Consider the following 20,262-nt stretch of genomic DNA (forward strand, 5'->3'; position numbering starts at 1 on the left):
GTCGTTTTCTTTTCCAAAAATTTATATTATTATACATATTATATTAGTACCTAGGTAAGGCAAACACGCGTCTGAAAATTTTTACATAATGGCTTATAGATCTTTACACATTCAGTTGCAACGAAAATCTACTCATATTCCATTATCCTAATTGGGATTTCCCGGTATTTATTATTACAGGTATCAGCTTTTATTTTAAGCTATATTTGGATTAATTGGCCATTTAATTCATTAATCAATATACGAGTACATACGAACGTTTGATGAATTATTTGTATTTTCTTTAAATTTAGATAGGCTTTGAAGATTGCAAAATAAGCGATAATAAAGTATGCTAAGGGCTGGTTGTACAATGTTAGTTCAGTAGACTAACCGAATGAAGAAATTTGATTGGATAAAATAATTAAAATTATACAACCAAGTGTCCTGCCTCCTTTTTAACACATTTTTGCATATTTATTTGTAAAAAAGTAGCTTTTAATCTCATTTTGGCCGGCCGACTGGCTGGCTGGCTGGAAGCAAATACGAGCCGGTAGAGTAGAAAAATGCTCGTAAAAACAGGAGGAGTGTACCTACCGGGGCCGTGTAATTAACAACTTTAGGGACCGGGTTACATGATGTGGGGTCCGCGACATCTGAGCGCCATCCCAGAGCGTGCTATACTAACCTGGAGATTTTTCACTTTTCTCCTATCTTCTTCTACAGTTTGGGTTCGATTGTTTTTAAATTGGTCTCGTCGGAAAAATCAAATAAACGCGTACAATTCGCTGCGTGACGAAATCTTGTTTTTTTTGTCCTAGGGGCGAAATTAAGCACCTTTTGCAAGGTGTGTGTCTTCGAGAAGCAGTCGACTTTGGACGCCCAATAATTTCTTGGGGCTAAAATCGCGATCTCTCTTTCTTGTCTCCCCAATAGAAGCTCGAGCTATGAGAAGTACCCAAAATTAAGTAGTATTTTCTGGCGGGTTTTTAGCGAAATAACATAAACATAAATGCGAATTGCGGGTGAACAGGACGTCGGAACTAGATAGGGAAGGAAATAAAACGATATTGGGCAACATTCATTTTCGATAGCTTGGATAAACTTTGGACGTGGCCGTCCAAACAATATATTTTTTTTACAACTGTCAAAAAAACCTGTCATTTTCTGACGAATTTTGAAACGCGAAGTACTAGATTTTTAAACGGTTAATTAATAAGTAATGTTGCTCTTGAAAACGTGCGCGAAATCGTCAACAGTGAAAAAAAGTATTTCGCGCACGTGACAAAGTTGAACTTAAACAGCAAATTTAATTAACAATCGGTTCAGTTGTAGAAAAAATATTGTATATAACGCTAGCGCGAAGTTAATTCCCGCATTTGACTGATACCTTCAGTCGCAATGCGCGAAATTAAACTTCGCGCTCTTGTTATATAAATAACTATTTTTCCGAAATCGTCGTGAAACCTTCATTTCCATGCCTAGTTTATGTCAGGGAATTTTAGTTTCCATGACAGAGTCAGTCCAAACAGGCAGACAGAAAATTAAAGTACTCACCCCAAAGGGGCCTCGTATTGCAATATTTCCTCGTCAGTGATGTGGCATTTTCCTGATTTTTTGTAAATCGATTAGTTTCCATGACAGAGGCAGAATACTTTATCAAACTACTTTTTCTGCCACCTGTCCTTACCGGGCGCACCAGTCACATCGGTAATGTCTATAAATGACTCCTGTTATCACGAACAGATTGACCTTAATTAACAATTCTATATAAAAATTGAAATTTTATATTAAAATACGATTTCGGGTAAAATTGAATACAAAACTCGTCAGTAAAATAACTATTTCCCGAAATCGTTATGAAACCTTTCTTTTCATGCCTTTTTAATGGCAGGAAATTGAAAAAGTGGCAGTAACACTTTTCCCGACTTTTCCTGTCGCCAGTCACGCTCCTGCTAAAACTGACACATTAAGGCCAGGTTTTTCTACTTCTCAATAACTTTACTCTCCGAATAAATTACATGGATACCATTGTTGATACAATCGTTGTCAAGGTACTATGGATTTATCGAGAGAAGGAAAAACTGTCCCTATAGTCCAGGAAACGCAACTTAGGGATTAGGGTAAATTTACCCTACACTTCAAAATCTATATTATGCCGATGGGCGCTTTTCATTTTTTAGGGGTGAAAACTACCCCTTTTTGCCAAACCCATAAAACTATATATTAAAGCTTAAGGTGAGTAAAATTTGGTACAGATCAGTTGAGTAATGATTGCTAATGGCTTTGGAACATTCTTTCAGAATATTTCCACCCTTAAAAATTAACCCTTACTGTGGTTTAATAAAAAAAAGTGTTTACTCTCAAAAAGTGAATAATTTATTATTGACGACAATTGTTCAGTGTGCTTTTGGGACAAAGTATGGTGTTCGATCCCCTGATAGATGTGGTATCAAACGTGGATATAAACATTACATAGAGAAAGGGTGTTTGTGTATTTGTGCAAAGGTAAAAGTTCCGGGCAGTCGCGCACGTACATATAATCGTATGGATATCTCTCAACACCTGTGAACCTATTTTCTAGTGGAAAAAAACTTACTTTAATACTCTTCATTTTGATATAACCCATGGTTCCATTTTGTTTCTTTCATTATCAGATTTCAAAGTGGTGATATTCTTTTTGAATTGCCCTGTATATGCATTACATACTGTGCGGGTGTATGGAATGGATGTAAGTGTGTATGTAAGTTTTTAATGTGTAGTATACATGGTGATCACTGATCATCATCATATTCCGATTTGTGCTTGCAGAATTTTTCGAATAAATTGTGATTCGTTTATTTTTAATCATAACTTCTTTATTTTTCATGATAGAAAGTGCATTAAACTTAAGACCTTCTGCAGAGGCACCTCTAAATAGCATTATGCGGGTCACTCTGCAATTGGGCGCACGCCTGTTGAGGGCCCAGAACAAGAGAGGGATAATAAATGAATAAATAAATTAAAAACCTTTTTGTAGGCTTTTACAAGAGCTACAAGGCTATTTACCTACATCAAATCCCTTTAAAACTCTTAGCTGTAAAATGGAGTGAGCTTAAAGAGTTAAAACAAAGTAGTGCTCACATATAAATACACGTTTTAAATGACTATATCTTACTTATTTTTGTCCTACAGAAAATTCCCGGCGAGGAAAATGTTTGGAATTAAAAAAGCTACAATAGGATGTTCTAGCATTTTTTACGTATCTCCAGTTGTTTTGTAGTTATTCTGAAGAGAAAGACGTTATTCACAAAATTGCAAAAATTCGTTTTTCACTTTTAGCTTTAATTATTTGAAAATTAAGTCCTCTAAACTGGTCCCACTTCTAGAATGTATTAATAATACGTAATTAGAGAAAACTGGAAAAGGAGAAGGACTCATTTTAATGAGGATGGTAATGAGGGGGTTGCTTGCGCTGATTTTTCGCCGAAAAAAGTACGGATCTACCGTATTTTCATCATAACTCACTTAACCTTTATGCTAAAGTTCGTTTTTAAAAAAAGAAGAAAGGTTTTTTTAAATACTTTAAGGAATAGTCTACAAGTTTTTCTCGAAAAATGCATAGTTTTGCCGTTATTTGACTGTGAAACTCTCTGTAATTTAGCGTTTGACGAACAAGAGCTAACCTTGAACAAGCCAAAACGCGGTTCGTATTGGTCACACGTCAATTATTAAAAAAAACATTTTCTTTATTTTTTTTAAAGTTACGATTTTGTTCTCCACGGTTTTTTAAATAAAATGCATACTTTTCGAGTTTTTCGCGAATAATAATCGTAACAAACCTTCCTCTTTAGTTTGAATGTCTTTTTTAATTCATTTGTTTCCATGTAAACTAACTGGTTTAACGGTAACATGAAGATCGGCCTACAACAATGCAACTTTAAAAACAAGTAGGTAAAAAATAACAACCGTAACAAACAAAAGTTTATTTCATTTGCCTTTTTGTAAAATAATGAATAGAACCTCCCTTCTACACCCCTTTAGAATTGAAATCCACCCAATTTACCACTCTCACTAATTACAATTTAATAAGCAGTTAAATAATAATTGGTTATAGCGACCTCGCTCGAAAACAAATTTAGAACAGACTCCCGCTTCCATCTAACTACTTTAGCTCTCTTAATATCTGTCGGTGTCTTTCAACTTCTGTATTTAATTATTAATTAATTGACTCTCTCGATTAACCTACAACTTCGGTATATTGCTTTTAGTTCAAAAATGCGATCGTACTATATAGGCAGGTTCCATTTAATTACAGGAATAAGTGCCTCAATTTATCAATAACGGGTGATCAAAAATGAGTTGCTGTCGAGTCGCCTTTGGAAGTTCAAGATAAGTATGATATTCCATTTAAACAAAAATTCCAAAGGTCACTCGACAGCAACTCATTTTTGATGGCATAGTATCTTCTACCGTTCAGTGATTAATTAGTCAATGCTTCTACGTCATTTTATTCATTGGATTCATTATACCGGGCGATCCATTTGCGTTTCAATTCATGCACAAATTTTCTTTTTTTCCAACAAATTATTTACTCATAAAACACATAACTGCCAAACTTCACACTGCCAACTCAATATTGCAAAAACCATTACAGTTTTACATATTATTCAAACGATCGTTTAGTTGTGAAGGATCACCTCTAGGATCACCTATATTATTGCCGCCACTTTCGTAATAAATTGTGTACCTACGCAGTACGATAGCATATTTGTATTTTTGCTCAGATTCCATACAGAACTATTCAAAATTGGACAGTTTGCCCTCAAGTATCGTAAATTCGTATACAGTAATTAGTTTCATATTAAGTACTACGAAAAATGCTCATTCTATCTCGCATTGTCTTGGGAACGCATTTTGGTACGAATAAAAGATAAAATTAATTCCAGAACGTTTTAACACACGCAGACCCCAAAGCCAGCTATAATTTACAATAAACAAAAACAAATTTATTAGAACAATATAATGGTAACACGACAAATGCAACTTGTGCCATTAGATCGAGAACGCCTTGAAAGAATCCAACCGAAGCGATAGTTTATACCCGCTAATATCTCTAATAAATTTGAATTTATTTCGTTTGTTTGTTCAGGAAGTTGTGTTTGTGTGGTTGGTTGAGTTAAGGGTGGAGATATTACAGTATGTTGTGTGTCATGTTGTGAGTCTAAAGTGCTGTTTAGGCTTTTGCGTTTGGGTTGAATACTAATGGGTGTTGATAATGTGGTTTGCTTCAGAGGTGAATCTCTGATTGTAGTATATATGCTGTATCATTTGTTGTACTTGTTTGTTCGGTAAGTTGTATTTGTGTGTTTGTTTGGGTTAGAGGTGGAGATATTACAGTATGTTGTGTACCGTGTTGTGAGCGAGTACTGTTGTTTACATGTATATGTTGTGGATCATTTGTGTATGTAGTATCTTGTGTTATGTTTAGAAATTTACCAACAATATGGCATGTGTTGATAATGACTGCTTTTTGTAAATGTTTGTATGTGTTTTTGTCTAAACCTAATAGTTGTAAATTGTGGTGTATTGTCTTTGGTATAACTCCAGTAGCACTAAGAATAATGGGAACTATAACAGTAGATTTCATTCTCCATTGCGTCTTAAGCTCGATAGCTATATCGGTGTATTTGCGGTGTTTTTCTGCATATGTTTTAGTTAAGTTGTTAGTGTCGGGGATGGCAATGTCTATAATACAAATGGATTTTTGTGTTTTATCTATAAGTGTAATATCTGGTCTATTATTGTGGATAGTTTTGTCTGTGAGTAGTGTCCTGTCCCAATATAATTTGTGTGTGTTGTTTTCAAGTATGATCTGTGGCGTGTATTTGTAGTATGGTGTCGTATCTGTTATGAGATTGTGTTTAAGTGCTAATTTTTGATGTATGATTTTAGCTACCTGATCGTGTCGATGTTTGTATTCAGTTTGTGCAAGTCGTGTGCATGCCGATATTATATGTTGGATTGTTTCTGATGTTTGTGAACAGAGTCGACAAGAATCATTTGTCACTGTTTTATCTTTATGTATGTGTTTTTTATAGTTGCATGTGTTAATGACCTGGTCTTGTATTGCTAACATGAAACCCTCAGTCTCCGGGAAGATATCACATTCAGACAACCAAGTGTGCGTTGCTATAGAATCAACACAATCCTGGCTAACCTCTTGTGGAAATCGTCCATGTAACGGCGTTTGGTTCCATGTCTGTATGTTATTTGTGATGTATGTATGTTTGGATGTATTATTATTATTTTATTATTATTATTATAGTGCATTTCCCAAAAATGTTGGATGCGTTATTGCAGACAGTTTATAGTCTGTCCGTGTGTGCCGTAGATATTGATTCTGTTCTCCCCTGGAATCTGAGTAAAAAAATCTTTGGTAAGTTGTACATACGTATAAATGAATGAAACTTGAAATTTTAGTTTCCAGTCAACCATCATTCAGAAAGTTGTGATGTAATCCTAATTTTCTGTTTGATGAACCTTATACTTCCAATTATACGCCACGTTAATCAAAGTATCTTAAACAGTTCAGGTCGTATAGTTATCTCGTTCATGTTATGTTTGTTTTTCAGCGTAGTTAAAGCCGAGGTTAAAGCTTTTCTTTACGAAAACATAATTATGGAATACTAAATAAACCGATTCAACCGAAAATTAATCTGTTTTGCATCACTCAACCTACAATTAAATATTGCTTACCTTACTGTAAAAGATAGAATTGTGTATGTTTTTCTAGTTGTTCACACGACTTGTCTTCATACATATATTGAAAGATGTGAAGCATTCTCTTGAATATGTTTAATTTCAAACTTTAATACTTAAACGAATTATTTGGAGAAATTAGACTGAAGAGAACTTCTGAATAAATATGTTCCTAAGTTTTCGTTCGAGTTATTATATTCTAGTTCACTTTAAAAGTAGGTACCTGAGTTTCAGATTTTCGTATTAAATAGTATTAAACGAAATGAGTAACGACAAATGGTTGTACTAGCAAGATCACAAAATGACGCTAATTACTACCTCAATTAAATAAACTCATGGATGTATATATGGGTATGCTTATTACAAAGGTTGTATAAAACCGTTGAGTGCACAAAACCCAGGCGGCCGATATTTTAAAGAAAAGAAGAAGAATCAGGGGGAATGCGGATATTATGCTACACGCATGATATATACTATAATCCAGATTAATGTGCTATACGAGTAATCTATATGCTACAAGGTATAAAACTCTGTTTAAAATATTTGACATTAACTACTTTAGTGTACCTAATGTAAATTTAATTACGCATGTTCTTCCAATGTTCTTTAGTTCTCAAGATTTTTCAGAATATTCTCGCACAAACACGTAATATTTTTAGGAAGGGTTACGTCACATCCGCCTTCGTTCCTTATCTCCCATGACTCATTTTTCATGCCCCCCTTGATGTCTATCGAGATTACTGGAATGTTCGCTACACTAGTTTTAATAATTAAGGAAATAGAAGTCGTAAAAAAGGTATATGCTATACAAAATATTCAATTCTTCCGAATGATACCTTCTAACCACTAAACTAAAGTTAAAAAAATGTTCCAGAACCCACTCGTGGGTATTGCCGCGTAACACAAAGTACTGAAACGATGCGTTGCCATCGAAAGCACACAAAAAGTCGAATCTGCATATTGAAGCACGTCCACGTCCAGAGAAAGAGAGGAGTTAAATAAGTAAAATAAAGTTTCAAAGAAATATCTCCATAAATAAGAAAGTTGGCATTGCGCAGTCACTGCGCATGCCCACACATAATTTTTACCATGTGCGAAATGTTTGCCTTTACTAGAAGCAGCTGTGGTTCAAATTCCAAAGAAATATCCCCATACATAAGAAAGTTGGCAATTGTGCAGTTACGGCGCATGCACTGCGCAATGCCAACACATAATTTTTACTGTGTGTGAAATGTTTGCCTTTACTAGGAGAATCTGTGATTAAAATTGCAAAGAAATATCTACATAAATGCGAAAGTTGCCATTGCGCAGTCACTGCGCATGCCTCCACATAATTTTGACTATGTGCGAAATGTTTGCCTTTACTAGAAGCATCTGTGGTTCAAATTTCAAAGAAATATCTCTATAAATGAGAAAGTTGGCATTGCGCAGTCACTGCGCATGCCCACACATAATTTTTACCATATGCGAAATGTTTACCTTTACTAGAAGCGTCTGTGGTTAAAATTTCAGAGAAATATCCCTATAAATATGAAAGTTGGCATTGCGCAGTCTGCGCAAAATATGGAGTTAAATGAAACTGATCGAAATGGGCAAATATAGACCATAACAGCTATCAATTAGCGAAAACGCGAAGTGGTGGCCCAGGGGCCGAGATCTCGATGGAACGGACGGACGGACGGACGGACGGAAACACGAGCACATAAGCTTTACCTCAACTTCGTTGTGTTACGCTAAAAAAGGAATTGGGACTGGTAGTTATGGATAAGAAGAATATAATATCAGGCAAACCGAGTGGCTATAAGATGTTTTGTAAATTATTCAGTGTAGATGTTTTTTCATGTTTAGTCATTTATAAAAGGTTATATCTGGTCGTTTGCGATAAGAAGTTTAATTGTTAAACAAAAGTTAATGAATACCAAGAAAAAAACACATGTGGTTCTGATAAGAAGGTGCAGATGTTACCAAGACGTGCTCGTTTCATTTTTTAAGCGGGGGCCGTTCTTGATCATATAATAAAGTTTGCAGAAGAAGTGAAGGCATCGTGTTGGAGATTACAGTTATTATGTTTTAAAGTGATTTAGTAAAGCTTGTAAGAGCTAAACAATTCATGTCAAATACACTTTGGGCATTCTAAATTGCTCTTTCGAAGTAAGGTAGTTTTCGGTGTAGTCGGTGATGAAGGGCTCGACGGTGGTTCACCGTTTCGCGCCGTCTCCGGCGAGACTTTTTGTAACTTCCTGTAGGAGGTTTTGATCCCCTTGCGCGCTTACTGCTTCCTCGATTTTCTGAAGGAACCGCTTTGGGTCGTCTAGGAGGTCTCCACTGTATGTCGGCATCGGCAGGTCCTTTTGCTCGGGTAGCAGTTGTTGCAGCGCCGTTATGATCGAAGTAATGGAGCCAACGGCGGCGGTGGTGATGATTGGTTTCGCTTCTGGCAAAGGGGCCGGCGGAAGTGGATGCAGTGCTTGATTTGGATTCCGGGGTTGAGACGGCGGTGGCGGCGCCTTCTTCTTCCGTGCTGTGATTTTTCATAAGCATCGTAGATTATGGTCTTTGTGCGCCACTGGACTGTTGACCGGTTCCAGGCCGGTGGTGGTTGTGGTGATGATGGTGGCCGGCTGCTATCGGTTAGGCCCTAGTGGTGGTTGAAGCACACACTGGCTTCTCTCTAACAAGTTTGTTTAGAGCGACGAAATGCAAGTAACTCTGCCACCAACTTTAATGTGTACACGCGTGTCTTCTTACATATCAAAAACAAAATCAAAACTTGGCATTGAAACGTGACAAAAAACTTCTTTTATAAAACGGTCGACAAGCCGGCCTCAACAGTTGTACTTATTTAAAGAACCGCATACAGGCCTCGAACTTGGTGAAAAACTTAAAGTATCTTATCTAGACTAAATCATTTCTATGAAAAGAAACGATTTTCTGATAAAAAGACACCTTATATCTAGACAATTACTTTCATCTTTTAATAAAATCAACGAAAACCTAATAAATCACATCGGACTGTCACAAATGCATTAGGCACAAGAAATTGATAATAGAAATTGAAATACAAATTTATTCCAAAAAATACTCTTTCTTTTACAATGAAATAAATCGACACAACAGATACGCAAAGTCGTACTGTGTTTATTAGTAAATAAGGAAATTGATTAAATCAGTTGTAATGAGCAATTAATCGATAATTAAACGGCCCGCATTCACTTCAATTGCCTAGATCTAAATTTCCACGTCCATACCGACGTTGTTTACACAGCAATATCTATTGATGAGGGCATAAAGGGCAAGACGGACATCTGGAAGAGACACATCTACGCATACTGTCAACACTTTAAGTGCACATATGTATCTGTAGAATGGAAGAGAGTACTCTCAAAGGGCGGAAAGATGGTCTAAACTACACACATATCCTGACGGTTTAATTGTGATAGATCTCGAAAATCGTCGAGGAAAGTACCTACAAAGGGAAAAACAATATTTGGAAGAATTTCTGTAAGAACTTTACTATTCTTGCTTTATATAGCGTAGATTGTGAATATATGCTAAACGGCCTTTAAATGTTTATGTATGTCCCCTTCCCATTAATCATCTAGCAAGAAGGTAAACATCGATAAATATAACATGCCTTATAACCCAACTATTTACCAACTATTTCCGTTAACAAAAATTGCGCTTTATTTATTACATTTATTACATATTATACCTATTATAAGCAATATGCATTCTTGTTTTGTTAATTAATAAATCGCCACCCAGTCCCACGCATACTCTGATAATACAGCAGGGCCATATACATAGGTACTAACATATGCGAAAGAATCAAAGTTAGGTAGGCATACAAAAATGTTCAAATTGCGAAATGTTGGAAGTTGCAAGTTCAGTTGAAATTTGTAAAGATCTGGCGGGATACGATCCCTAGAGATCAGTCGGTAGGAGTGTACATCTGTGGTAGTATCAATCAAATATCTGATATGAAACTAGCGGACTGTGGTTATTGAAAAGGAAACGTTTCAAGGAATGTCGATACCCTCGTCTTAACTTTTAATGTTCTTTTAGAACGATGTTGATTTACTTTAGAATGTTATTACAAATGATCACACTCCGAGAGATAGAGATGGTCCATTTTTAAAATTATGTATTCCTTGTATGATTGAATGTCTTTAAAACAAACATTCGGAACATTTTATTCACAATTCTTCAACGGCAGGCATGCAGTGTCTTTATTTTATAGCTGGGTTCTTTAAAAATGATCAGATTTCAATGTTTTTCAGTGTCCGTATAGTATAAATACTACCGAATGAAATTTTTGTTCTTAAAATCGAAAAGGACAAAAATATCATTTTAATTCGATTCTGAATGTCTGAGACTTTCTCTCTCTCTTTCCTTTCCTTCACTGTAAAGCAACCCTTGGCAATCCTCTATTGGACATTATTTTTCAGCAGTCATATCAAATAAGTTGTTTTGATGAGATTTGTTATGGTTTGTTTGTTAACATCTACATTCACTGTATTTTAAACACTCGTGTATGCAGAGAAATTTTAGGAGAATTTATTTTCACCCTTATTGTCAGCATCAATCACTTGCAATTGTTTTTTCAAATTTAATGTCCTGCGATTTAGTACCTTTTCTAAAAATGGATCTTATCTATTCACAGCACGCAAGATGATAAACGTAATGACAAATTGTCACAAAAATTATGATGTTCTCTTTGAAAGGGGAAAGTTGGTGTTACCTAGGCTTTAATATTTGATGTAAAATCACAAAATAGAACTTAAACTTTGCTTGAACTTATAAAGTATTTTATGGCGTTAGATGCTCATAAGTTACACGGTCTTTATTTCTTAAATTATATTTCACTATTCTAAAAGAAAGAATCCATTTATCTACATTTATATTTGTTTTCCAGGCGGTGGTCTTAATAATGGGATTTTTCAACAAAGGAGCTGGACGATTAGTTTTATATGGCCTAGGATACATAATCTTTTTGATACTCGGTGCTTTGGTATTTTCGGCAATCGAAACCCCGGAAGAGTTGGGACTGATACAAAAATTGCGGGCTGAACGAGCTTCATTTCTGAGTAACCACCAATGTGTTGAAGGTAATATCTTGCATTTTAATCGAGTAATTATTGACTGTTACTAAGGTTATTGGTAAATAATTACATGTTATTGTTAATTAAAAAAAGTAATTTGTACTATAAGGCAAACGCAAATGCGTTTGAGAGAATCCATACGTATAATTTCTCTATGTATCCTTTTGAATTGACCGGCACTTTCCGACATGTTTCGATTGAAAAAAAAATTGATCTCGGGTTTTCGCATAAAATTACTAAAAATTGATTAAGCTACAACAAAGGATAAGCAACAACAACTAAATAATATAGAGCGTACCATGTTTTATTGCTGGCAAAAATAATAGGTAACAGTTAACTTACAATTTCGTTTTCGATCTAGACTAGCGACATCTGGCACCGTAAATTTCAACTCATACAGTAATGTAGCGTTGCCATCTTTGATATTCAGAGCTAATTTCATGAAAAATCAGTGTGACCGGTATGCCCGTATTTCCCGCTGATATCGCTATTTCCCCTACCAGTCATGGCTTAACATGATTTTGCTAATTGGGTTAATTGCCGAATTGTTGATAAAATAATGAGAATGGCAAATGAAAATTAACTAATTCGTAAATCATTATATGAGAAAAAATATCTTCATTCGATTTGTGTCATCATACAATCTCCAAGTTAATATGGCGAGCAACGATCTGCAAAAAAACTTTTTCCTATGGTAATTGCCTATGTTCGGTTTTATAATATTCACCCGGTATATTTCTTTAAATTTCTGTAGCTATGGGGAAACCCCGTTACAACTTGAACCAAAATTCTAAAAACTCAGCCAAATCCGTTAACTTTTTTTACTTCATAACTTCACGTACATACACAAACTTATGCTACTCTACTAATATACTTCTTCGAATGTGAAACTTTTATAAGGGTGAGATGGGCACTGGGTGTTATTTCATTCAATGCGTATTTTTTATTACGTACCTACATCGGTAGCGTAACATATTTCTAAAGTGTGGTTATTTAACGACCCCTTCTGAGCTAAAATATTTCACTTTTAGGTATACAGCTTTCGGTTTTACCCGAATAAGGATAAACATGAAAATTATCAACAAACAGTAAAATAATATTAGGGGTAGCAGAAAAGCTTTTAGTTGAATTTGTACAGCTTAAAATTAACACGTGATAACCCTATTTAGACAAATGGAACCCTCTTAAGTGCATGTTAAAGATACGTATTTGGGAAAGGTAGTTAATACCATAAACCCTTTAGCTTCTAAGTGGAGAGCTCTTTACGACTATTACTAGGATCATTTGTAGGGATCGTGTTTATATGAGTACCTATACAATAAACGACTATCACAATAACTTAATTAGCGTGGCCACAATGAGTGTATAGAAGTTAACACGGATACATACTGGTTTAATATATTTACAAAGAGACCTTATTGATTTATATATTATGCGGCTATCTGTCACTCTTGAAATTTTGAAGCATATTGTATTTACCTAAATTGTCATAGTGTTTTTGGGTGCACAATTCCAGTAGTTGCATTTATTGAGTACATACCAACAAGTCTTTGATACTAACTTTTTTTATATTTAGTGTGCCACAGGAAATTATGAAAATAAAGCTCCTTAAACATGAATACATAGTGGAGGCTGGAGTGGATATTCGGAATTAGCCGGCACGTTATCCCTTCGGAAAACTCCGCAGCTTTGCGTTTCAAAGATATTTGAGAAGACCATCTTAAACCTACGAAAAACCTAATGTCCAACTGCGCTGAATTGGGAACGCATTTTTATAAATTAAAAATAAAAAAATGTTAATGCAAAGAATCGAACCCGAGGCACACGGTTGCAAACCGAGTATCTTTACCACCAGACCATTATGGCATACATTCAACCGTGATTAAACTGAGTTCGCGTTCCGAATTAGTTTTGGGAGAAGGGTTAATTTTCGCATGCACGCGGACGCGTCCGTCGTTTACAAACATGTGACCGGGGTAGGTGGTAACACACATTTTGTGCGGACGCGGATTACGTGGAGTTGCATAATTTTTGCATCAATCACTTTTAGGAGTGCTCCAAACTCACAAGCGGTTTCGCTTTGCAAAACAACCCGATGCTCGCGAGCGGTTTTTTAGAACGCTCGACTCAGCTCTGGTAAGGACACAATATTTATTCGCGAAAATATTATTAATTACAACAACCGACTTGTGCAGTTAGTTTTCCAATAGCGTTTCTGTAAATAATGCATGACCCCTGGTGTTGTTAAAGTGGTTGGGTAGGCAAAGTGATTTCCTACTAGCACTTTGACAGGTGTCAGGTGTGCTGATTCAATAAAAAAGTTTACCTGAAACCGTCAAGAAAATCTAAATTTCAGGGTTATTTTGACATTAGAAAGTTGATCTTACCTGACTAGTACTGTAATATTTTTGCCTGATTCCCATTACAGTCCTAGTACGTGCAAAATAATAATGAGAACTACACAAAGGATAATGGTTTTTTAATTACAGCAATTAATGGAATATGTGTGGAAGTAATTATACCTTTAGTTTTGCACCAGTCATTAAAAGGTTTGTACGCCTTTTCGTACCTCTTTCTTGACTTTGTGGGGAGCGAATATTGCACTACGGCGGCTGTAGCTTCGGCTACATTATAACAACGTCTCGCGTAGGTCATCTTCTTCACGACTGATACCTGCTTTTGTACCTAGTTATAAAGACTGTATAGTTGAAAAGTACAAAGCATAAACTGCAAACTGCTTTAAAAATGACACTGATTGTTTTAATTATTTTGAAATCTCTATGGAAACAATTAAATAAAGTGATTTTAGCATGCCTGATTAGGTATCAAAATTTCACACATATGAATAATTTAATTTGGAAAACTTATCTTATCTACATGTTGCGGTTTCAGGTAAAATTTTATACATAATATGTTATGAAAGTGAGTCCACCTGACTTGGAGGCATTAAAGAGGTACTCGGACGCTGCGCGACCTCGTACTTTTCAATAAGCCTCCGCGTCATGTAAACGACTACTTTCATGACTTATTATGTAAATAACTAATAGGTACTTTGAATAAGCGTAAATTAAACATTCCAGCATTTGAAGTGTTCCTGAAAATACGACAGGAAAAAATTGATTAAAATCTTTTTCCATTTTATTAACATCCATTTGCAGTGTAAGAGTTTTGATTACTTTATTACAAAAATCATGTAAGAAACGAAACTTACAAAGTCTTGACAACTTTTAATGGAGCGAGCATATACTGGGATTAATTTTTTCATTTGGCACTTCTTGACTTTCTAGATTTAATTCCTTGTCTTTTCTTAAAGTTTCTAACACTTTACGCAATTATAGAAAGTTACTTTCATTCCATCCAGCCTTGAAAAGTTGATTTGTTGCACTTGAAACTTTTCCGTTAATGGTTAATTGCTCTGCCCATCAGTTTCGCATCAGTGACCAAGTTCCAACTATATTCAACGACGCATTTTTCTAACTCATTTAATCTTATTTTCGTTAACAAGTAAAAAGCGGTGTAATCTTAAATTTCAAAGCGCATTTCATTTCAGTCCGGTATCAGCGGCCATATGAACTAAGTAAATAATTATTAAGCGACAGAGCAAAGCGATGCAAGCTTTATAGGGGAGTCGATGGTGTCCGTCTGTCCGTGAACACGATAACTGTCAAACGCTTGGACTGATTTGGTTCAAACTTTGCACATATCTACCATGGAAACATTCTACAGGGCTCTCAATTCAAAACGAACTACCGATTGTGATTTGTAATTTTGATAAAAGTATAAAAGTATAAGCGTTACCGCGACTTCGTTATGTTACGATAAAAAATACATAGCATTGTACTAAAGAATCTGAATATTATTCAATGCTAACAGAAAGTATGTATTCAGTTCAGTGTAAAGACTATACGGAGTCAAATAATAATGTTTAATTATGGTAAACAACTGTGATTAAAGACCAACTATTTTCCGTCACACAAGCTGTCAAAAACGGCTCAAAATTCTCAGTTTTAATACAAAAAACCACTCGTATCCGTTTAATACTATGATAATTGGTCTAATAAAAAGTTTAACTCGGGTCATATACGTGGGCGTCAAGATACTATTCACGTCAGTAAAGCAATCAATTGCCGAAGAAATCGAATTAAGTAGAGAGGCGGCCAGAATCCGATATGGAGTTCAAAAAAATGAAAGCAACGTAATAGGTTTATCAACACAAGAAGCGATGAAAATTTTGAATGTAAATAAACTAGATCCCTTAAAGGTGGAACGAAATTACAAGATACTTTCCGAAGCGAATCGGGAAAAAGGTGGTTCCCTTTATATTTTGTGGAAAATTATTCGTGCGAAACAAATACTTGACTCGCAAATGAATAGAAACAAAGCTCTCGTGCACCAGGAGCGACTTAATTAGTAGGGACGTGTTTTCAAAGGTGAACAGAAGGTAGATTTTGTAAATGTTGTTTAAAATGGATCTATTGGAAATAGGTAGTAAGAAGGGGTCGTGTATTTATAAACGAAATTTGAAATAAAAAGCGTTAAACGTAAGCCTTTGAAATGTGAGCAATTCCAGGGTAAGTACATAAAGCAGTTAAGATCCTTCTCTGCCTTTATTCGGTCGCGATGAAAAGGAAAGCCTAGTAAATATTTCACATAAATACAATTTCAGAGATCTTTTTGTGGTATTAACGATAAATTTATTGTGCTCATTGTACATTTTAGAGGTATATATTATATAGTCCCTCGTATTTACAGATACAAATTCATATAGGTCCCAGTGGAAAACGTATCTGCATTGAAATAAAATTTTTTGTGATTGTTTTAATTTTAACAAGCAGGGGAATTATTGTTGTAGACCTACTCACTTAAGGTTATTTTTACCTATTTATCCAGTTATTCTATTGTACATTGAATATGGCATTTACCGAGGCATTTACTTACCAATCTATTTACCCCAACTACACTAATTTATTCTCTCTCATTCAAAATGATCAAAATTCGTTGGTACATTGTTAGGTATTCTGAAATTAATTGTAATTTATTGTCCTAATTATAACGTGAGAGTCGCCGCTTTTGAAAAACAACAAATTGCCAATATCAGGCAGAAATTAAAATACTATTCTGAATTTGCAAATTTACATTAGATAAAAGTTCAATATTTTGAACGGACGTAAGTACATATATACTATGCAATGTGAAATTATATATATATATATACTTTTTCTTAAAAATTTGCGTTGGAGTGACGGAGGACAACGTGATCAATGGGTAATACAGGATAGAAATGGAAATGATAATTTACTGTACACTGTTTTTAGCGCATTTTTGAAAAAAATACGCTATTATATTCGTTATTGCTGGCAGGCCGGCTGTCCGCGTTAGATCTCCACAACTACAATAGCTAGAGACTTCAACTTTTCACTAAAAGCTTTCTGCTATAGTGTAGATGTGCAGGCACTAGTCTATTTTGAGTTAGATTACTTGTGAGATCGATAATTGAAGAAAATAATTTCGATATGGTTTTCGGAGGTGCTATAATTTTACCGTTAGATAGCGCTACCAGTATAAAAACTTATTATTTACTTTGTGATTTGTTTTACAAAATGAAGACGTACCGTACGTACCGTCAATTGAAATTAAATAAAATTAATTATTTGACGCAGCCAAAATTACTCGTGAGATCGATAATTTTAAACTTCGCTAATAAAATACTGACCTGCATTACCAAAAATGCGCTTTAATCATGCATATGCTGATTTACAACTTGTTTATTGTAAAGTTCTTTGAAGGTTTTAATGGATATAGTGTTATACTCTCTGAAACACGGGAACTTCAAAGACTACGGTTTTTGAGGAAAACGTAACAAATGGCTACTAAATAAAAATACCTTAACACATTTATGTAGCTACATATAATGCCATGGCGACACAAAATTTTTACTTTTTTGTTGCGAATCAAGATAAAAAAAATTATTCAAAATACCTATGCAATGGCCTTATACTAACAAGATCAAATTCATTGAAAATTCTGATTTTTATGTTCTGGAAAAATTTGAGGACATGTTGATTGCTTACTACCAGTCATACCACCGTGCTACAATCTCAAGTAGAAGGTATGACGTCGACAATAATTTATTTAAATGAAACATCCTGTATATAATGATAATTTATAATTCTAAGTCGTATTTCTGGCCGTGTGTTTAATTACATATATTATTTGGAAAATTATCCACTTTAGATCTATGGAATAATAATATAAAATAGTATGTTGATAAAAGTTAGTCTATTTTTTAGGCCTAAAGAAAAAATAAAGACTAAGCTTTATCAACATACTATTTTATATTATTTACATTCATTTGACGTTTTGTCAAATTTCAACCAATCTTGGACCTTAATCCAAGCGAGGTTTAAACTGCCGTTGTGCAACCGGCCCTAAGGACCAGTTGTACAATGTAAACTTCAGTTTTTAAATTGTGGGTTAAAGGACTTGATTGGCTAATATTTTACGAGGTTTAAACTACCTTTGTGCATCCGGCTCTAAATGTCATAAATGTCCGTGATTTCCCCCACCCCATAGTGCAGGTTGGTTTTTATCCTATTCCAAGAATTTTCACGTTTCTCGGTCGCTCAATCGTAGATGCTCGGCACTCATTTTGACTTTCAACGGTGGACTGTTTTTTCACGACGGAATTTATTCAAAATGATTCGTAAATTATCAAACAGGTTTGATTTGCATCCTCACGATCGTGGTTCACGAAAGCGTAAGACTTGAGCGTGCTTCCTTGCCCGTGCCAACGTGGGTTTACTCTTAGTTGTTAGATATTGAAAGATCGATGTTTATGTACTAGCAGATTTTTGGGACGCGTAGAAAGATATAAAAGCGTAGCATACGGGTAGGTATATTGTATAGGAGATTAATTGTGGCATTGCACACACGGAATTAATTACCTTATAGGTAGTTAACTGCCCCTATACTACCATGGAATTAATTATGTATGAAATTAATTATTTTAGAATTAAACTATCACGGAATTTATTACGCTGCATGCAAATACTAAATTATATGGAGTGTATGAAACCCATTATATCTGCCTTCGTATAGATAGTATATTGTGATGCGCTTTGGGTTTCACAAAAGTACTCGCTCTTCTCATAAGTACACTAATTGCACCATCTCAAATACAACGTTGTCACTATCTTAATCTAACCTTGATTGATTGCTGATTGCTCGGGTTTTTGGCTGACTTTCAAATCGCTTCCCATTCTAGTTATTTCTAGGTATGTTACCGTTACTGTTTAATGTTACATTATCCGTAGGTATAGCTTTTAGTAGCAAAACAATAGGTACTTGTAACAATAAATTGTCTTCCTACTTTCTACTTATATGATTTACTTCACAGCATACATAGGAGTAGTGTACAGTGTGTAAAAAATGTGGTAATAACAGATGGTACAAGTACAAACATGCAAACACTTCTTTAAACTAATCTACGACGGTGTCATTATGACAGATTTGTCATGGTCAATTGGATTTGGATGTCATTACGGCTTTCAGACAAGCCTTTTGGCATCTTTTCATGAGTACTATACGTGGATAAAATATCGGAGCTTTTTTTTTTATTTAAAATTAATGTGTCTCAACATCAAAGGTCATTGACACAGAAACAATCACGTTTCTAAACTGAACTTAAGAGCTATTCGCTAAATTTTGTCATATATATTGACACTTTGGAGGAACTTGGTCACATGGTGGAGTTGGTCGGTAGAGTTTAGGATTTCATTTAAGCTGTTCTTCAGTGTGTGGAAGCGTCGAGTATTTGCATGATGTTCGCAATCGATAAGGATGTGTTTTATAGTCAGTGGATTGTTGTATCTTAAAAGTACGGGCCGGATGTCCACCGCATCGGAACGACCAAGATCGGTGCGATTTGAATCGCCCGATAAAGATCGCGCGCGTGTGCTCCTATTGAAGCCTGTCCACAGGCTCGATTTTTGTCGGGACCGATCGAAATCGCAACCGACTATTTTCGCCCGACCCAACGTTCTTGAACGATTTGTCGGCAGTCGTGTGTCATAATAATCAAAAGTGCTGGTAATCTTTTTTCTACCGTCACACATCTTCTGTAATTGGTGTCCCTTTTGGAAATTAATGGTCGAGCAATGTCAGCCAAAGGAAAAAAACTACTCTTGGACATACGATACATACATTTAAATTTGTGTTCATGATTCGCAAGTTCATGGGCACAAATGAAAGCACCTCTGTTTCTTTTATTAGTTATGTACGGAAGAACCCAATAACTGTGGTGGTGAATTATCTTTTGCCTGTGGTGCAAAAGCATGACAACTGCTTCACTTGACATTTTATTTAATGTCAACTGTCAACCCGATAAAAATTGTTCGAAAGGCGATCTTCCTATGGACATGAATTGCCAATTTTAGTCGGC

The 20,262-nt window shown here is 35.2% G+C and overlaps 1 protein-coding gene across 1 annotated transcript in view; it reads left to right on the forward strand.

Moving 5' to 3' along the window:
* Window positions 1-11,638: 11,638 nt before the first annotated feature.
* The window catches only part of LOC116171269 (potassium channel subfamily K member 1-like), a 58,232-nt gene continuing 49,608 nt past the window's right edge, over window positions 11,639-20,262 (forward strand). Inside the window, exon 1 of the mRNA XM_031488007.1 lies at window positions 11,639-11,828. Within this exon, the coding sequence (XP_031343867.1) occupies window positions 11,651-11,828 (178 nt within the window). The 5' untranslated portion in view covers window positions 11,639-11,650. The remainder of the gene's footprint in view (window positions 11,829-20,262) is intronic.

Source organism: Photinus pyralis, unplaced genomic scaffold (genome assembly GCF_008802855.1).
Source record: "Photinus pyralis isolate 1611_PpyrPB1 unplaced genomic scaffold, Ppyr1.3 Ppyr1.4_LG5, whole genome shotgun sequence".
Classification (NCBI taxonomy): Eukaryota; Metazoa; Arthropoda; class Insecta; order Coleoptera; family Lampyridae; genus Photinus; species Photinus pyralis.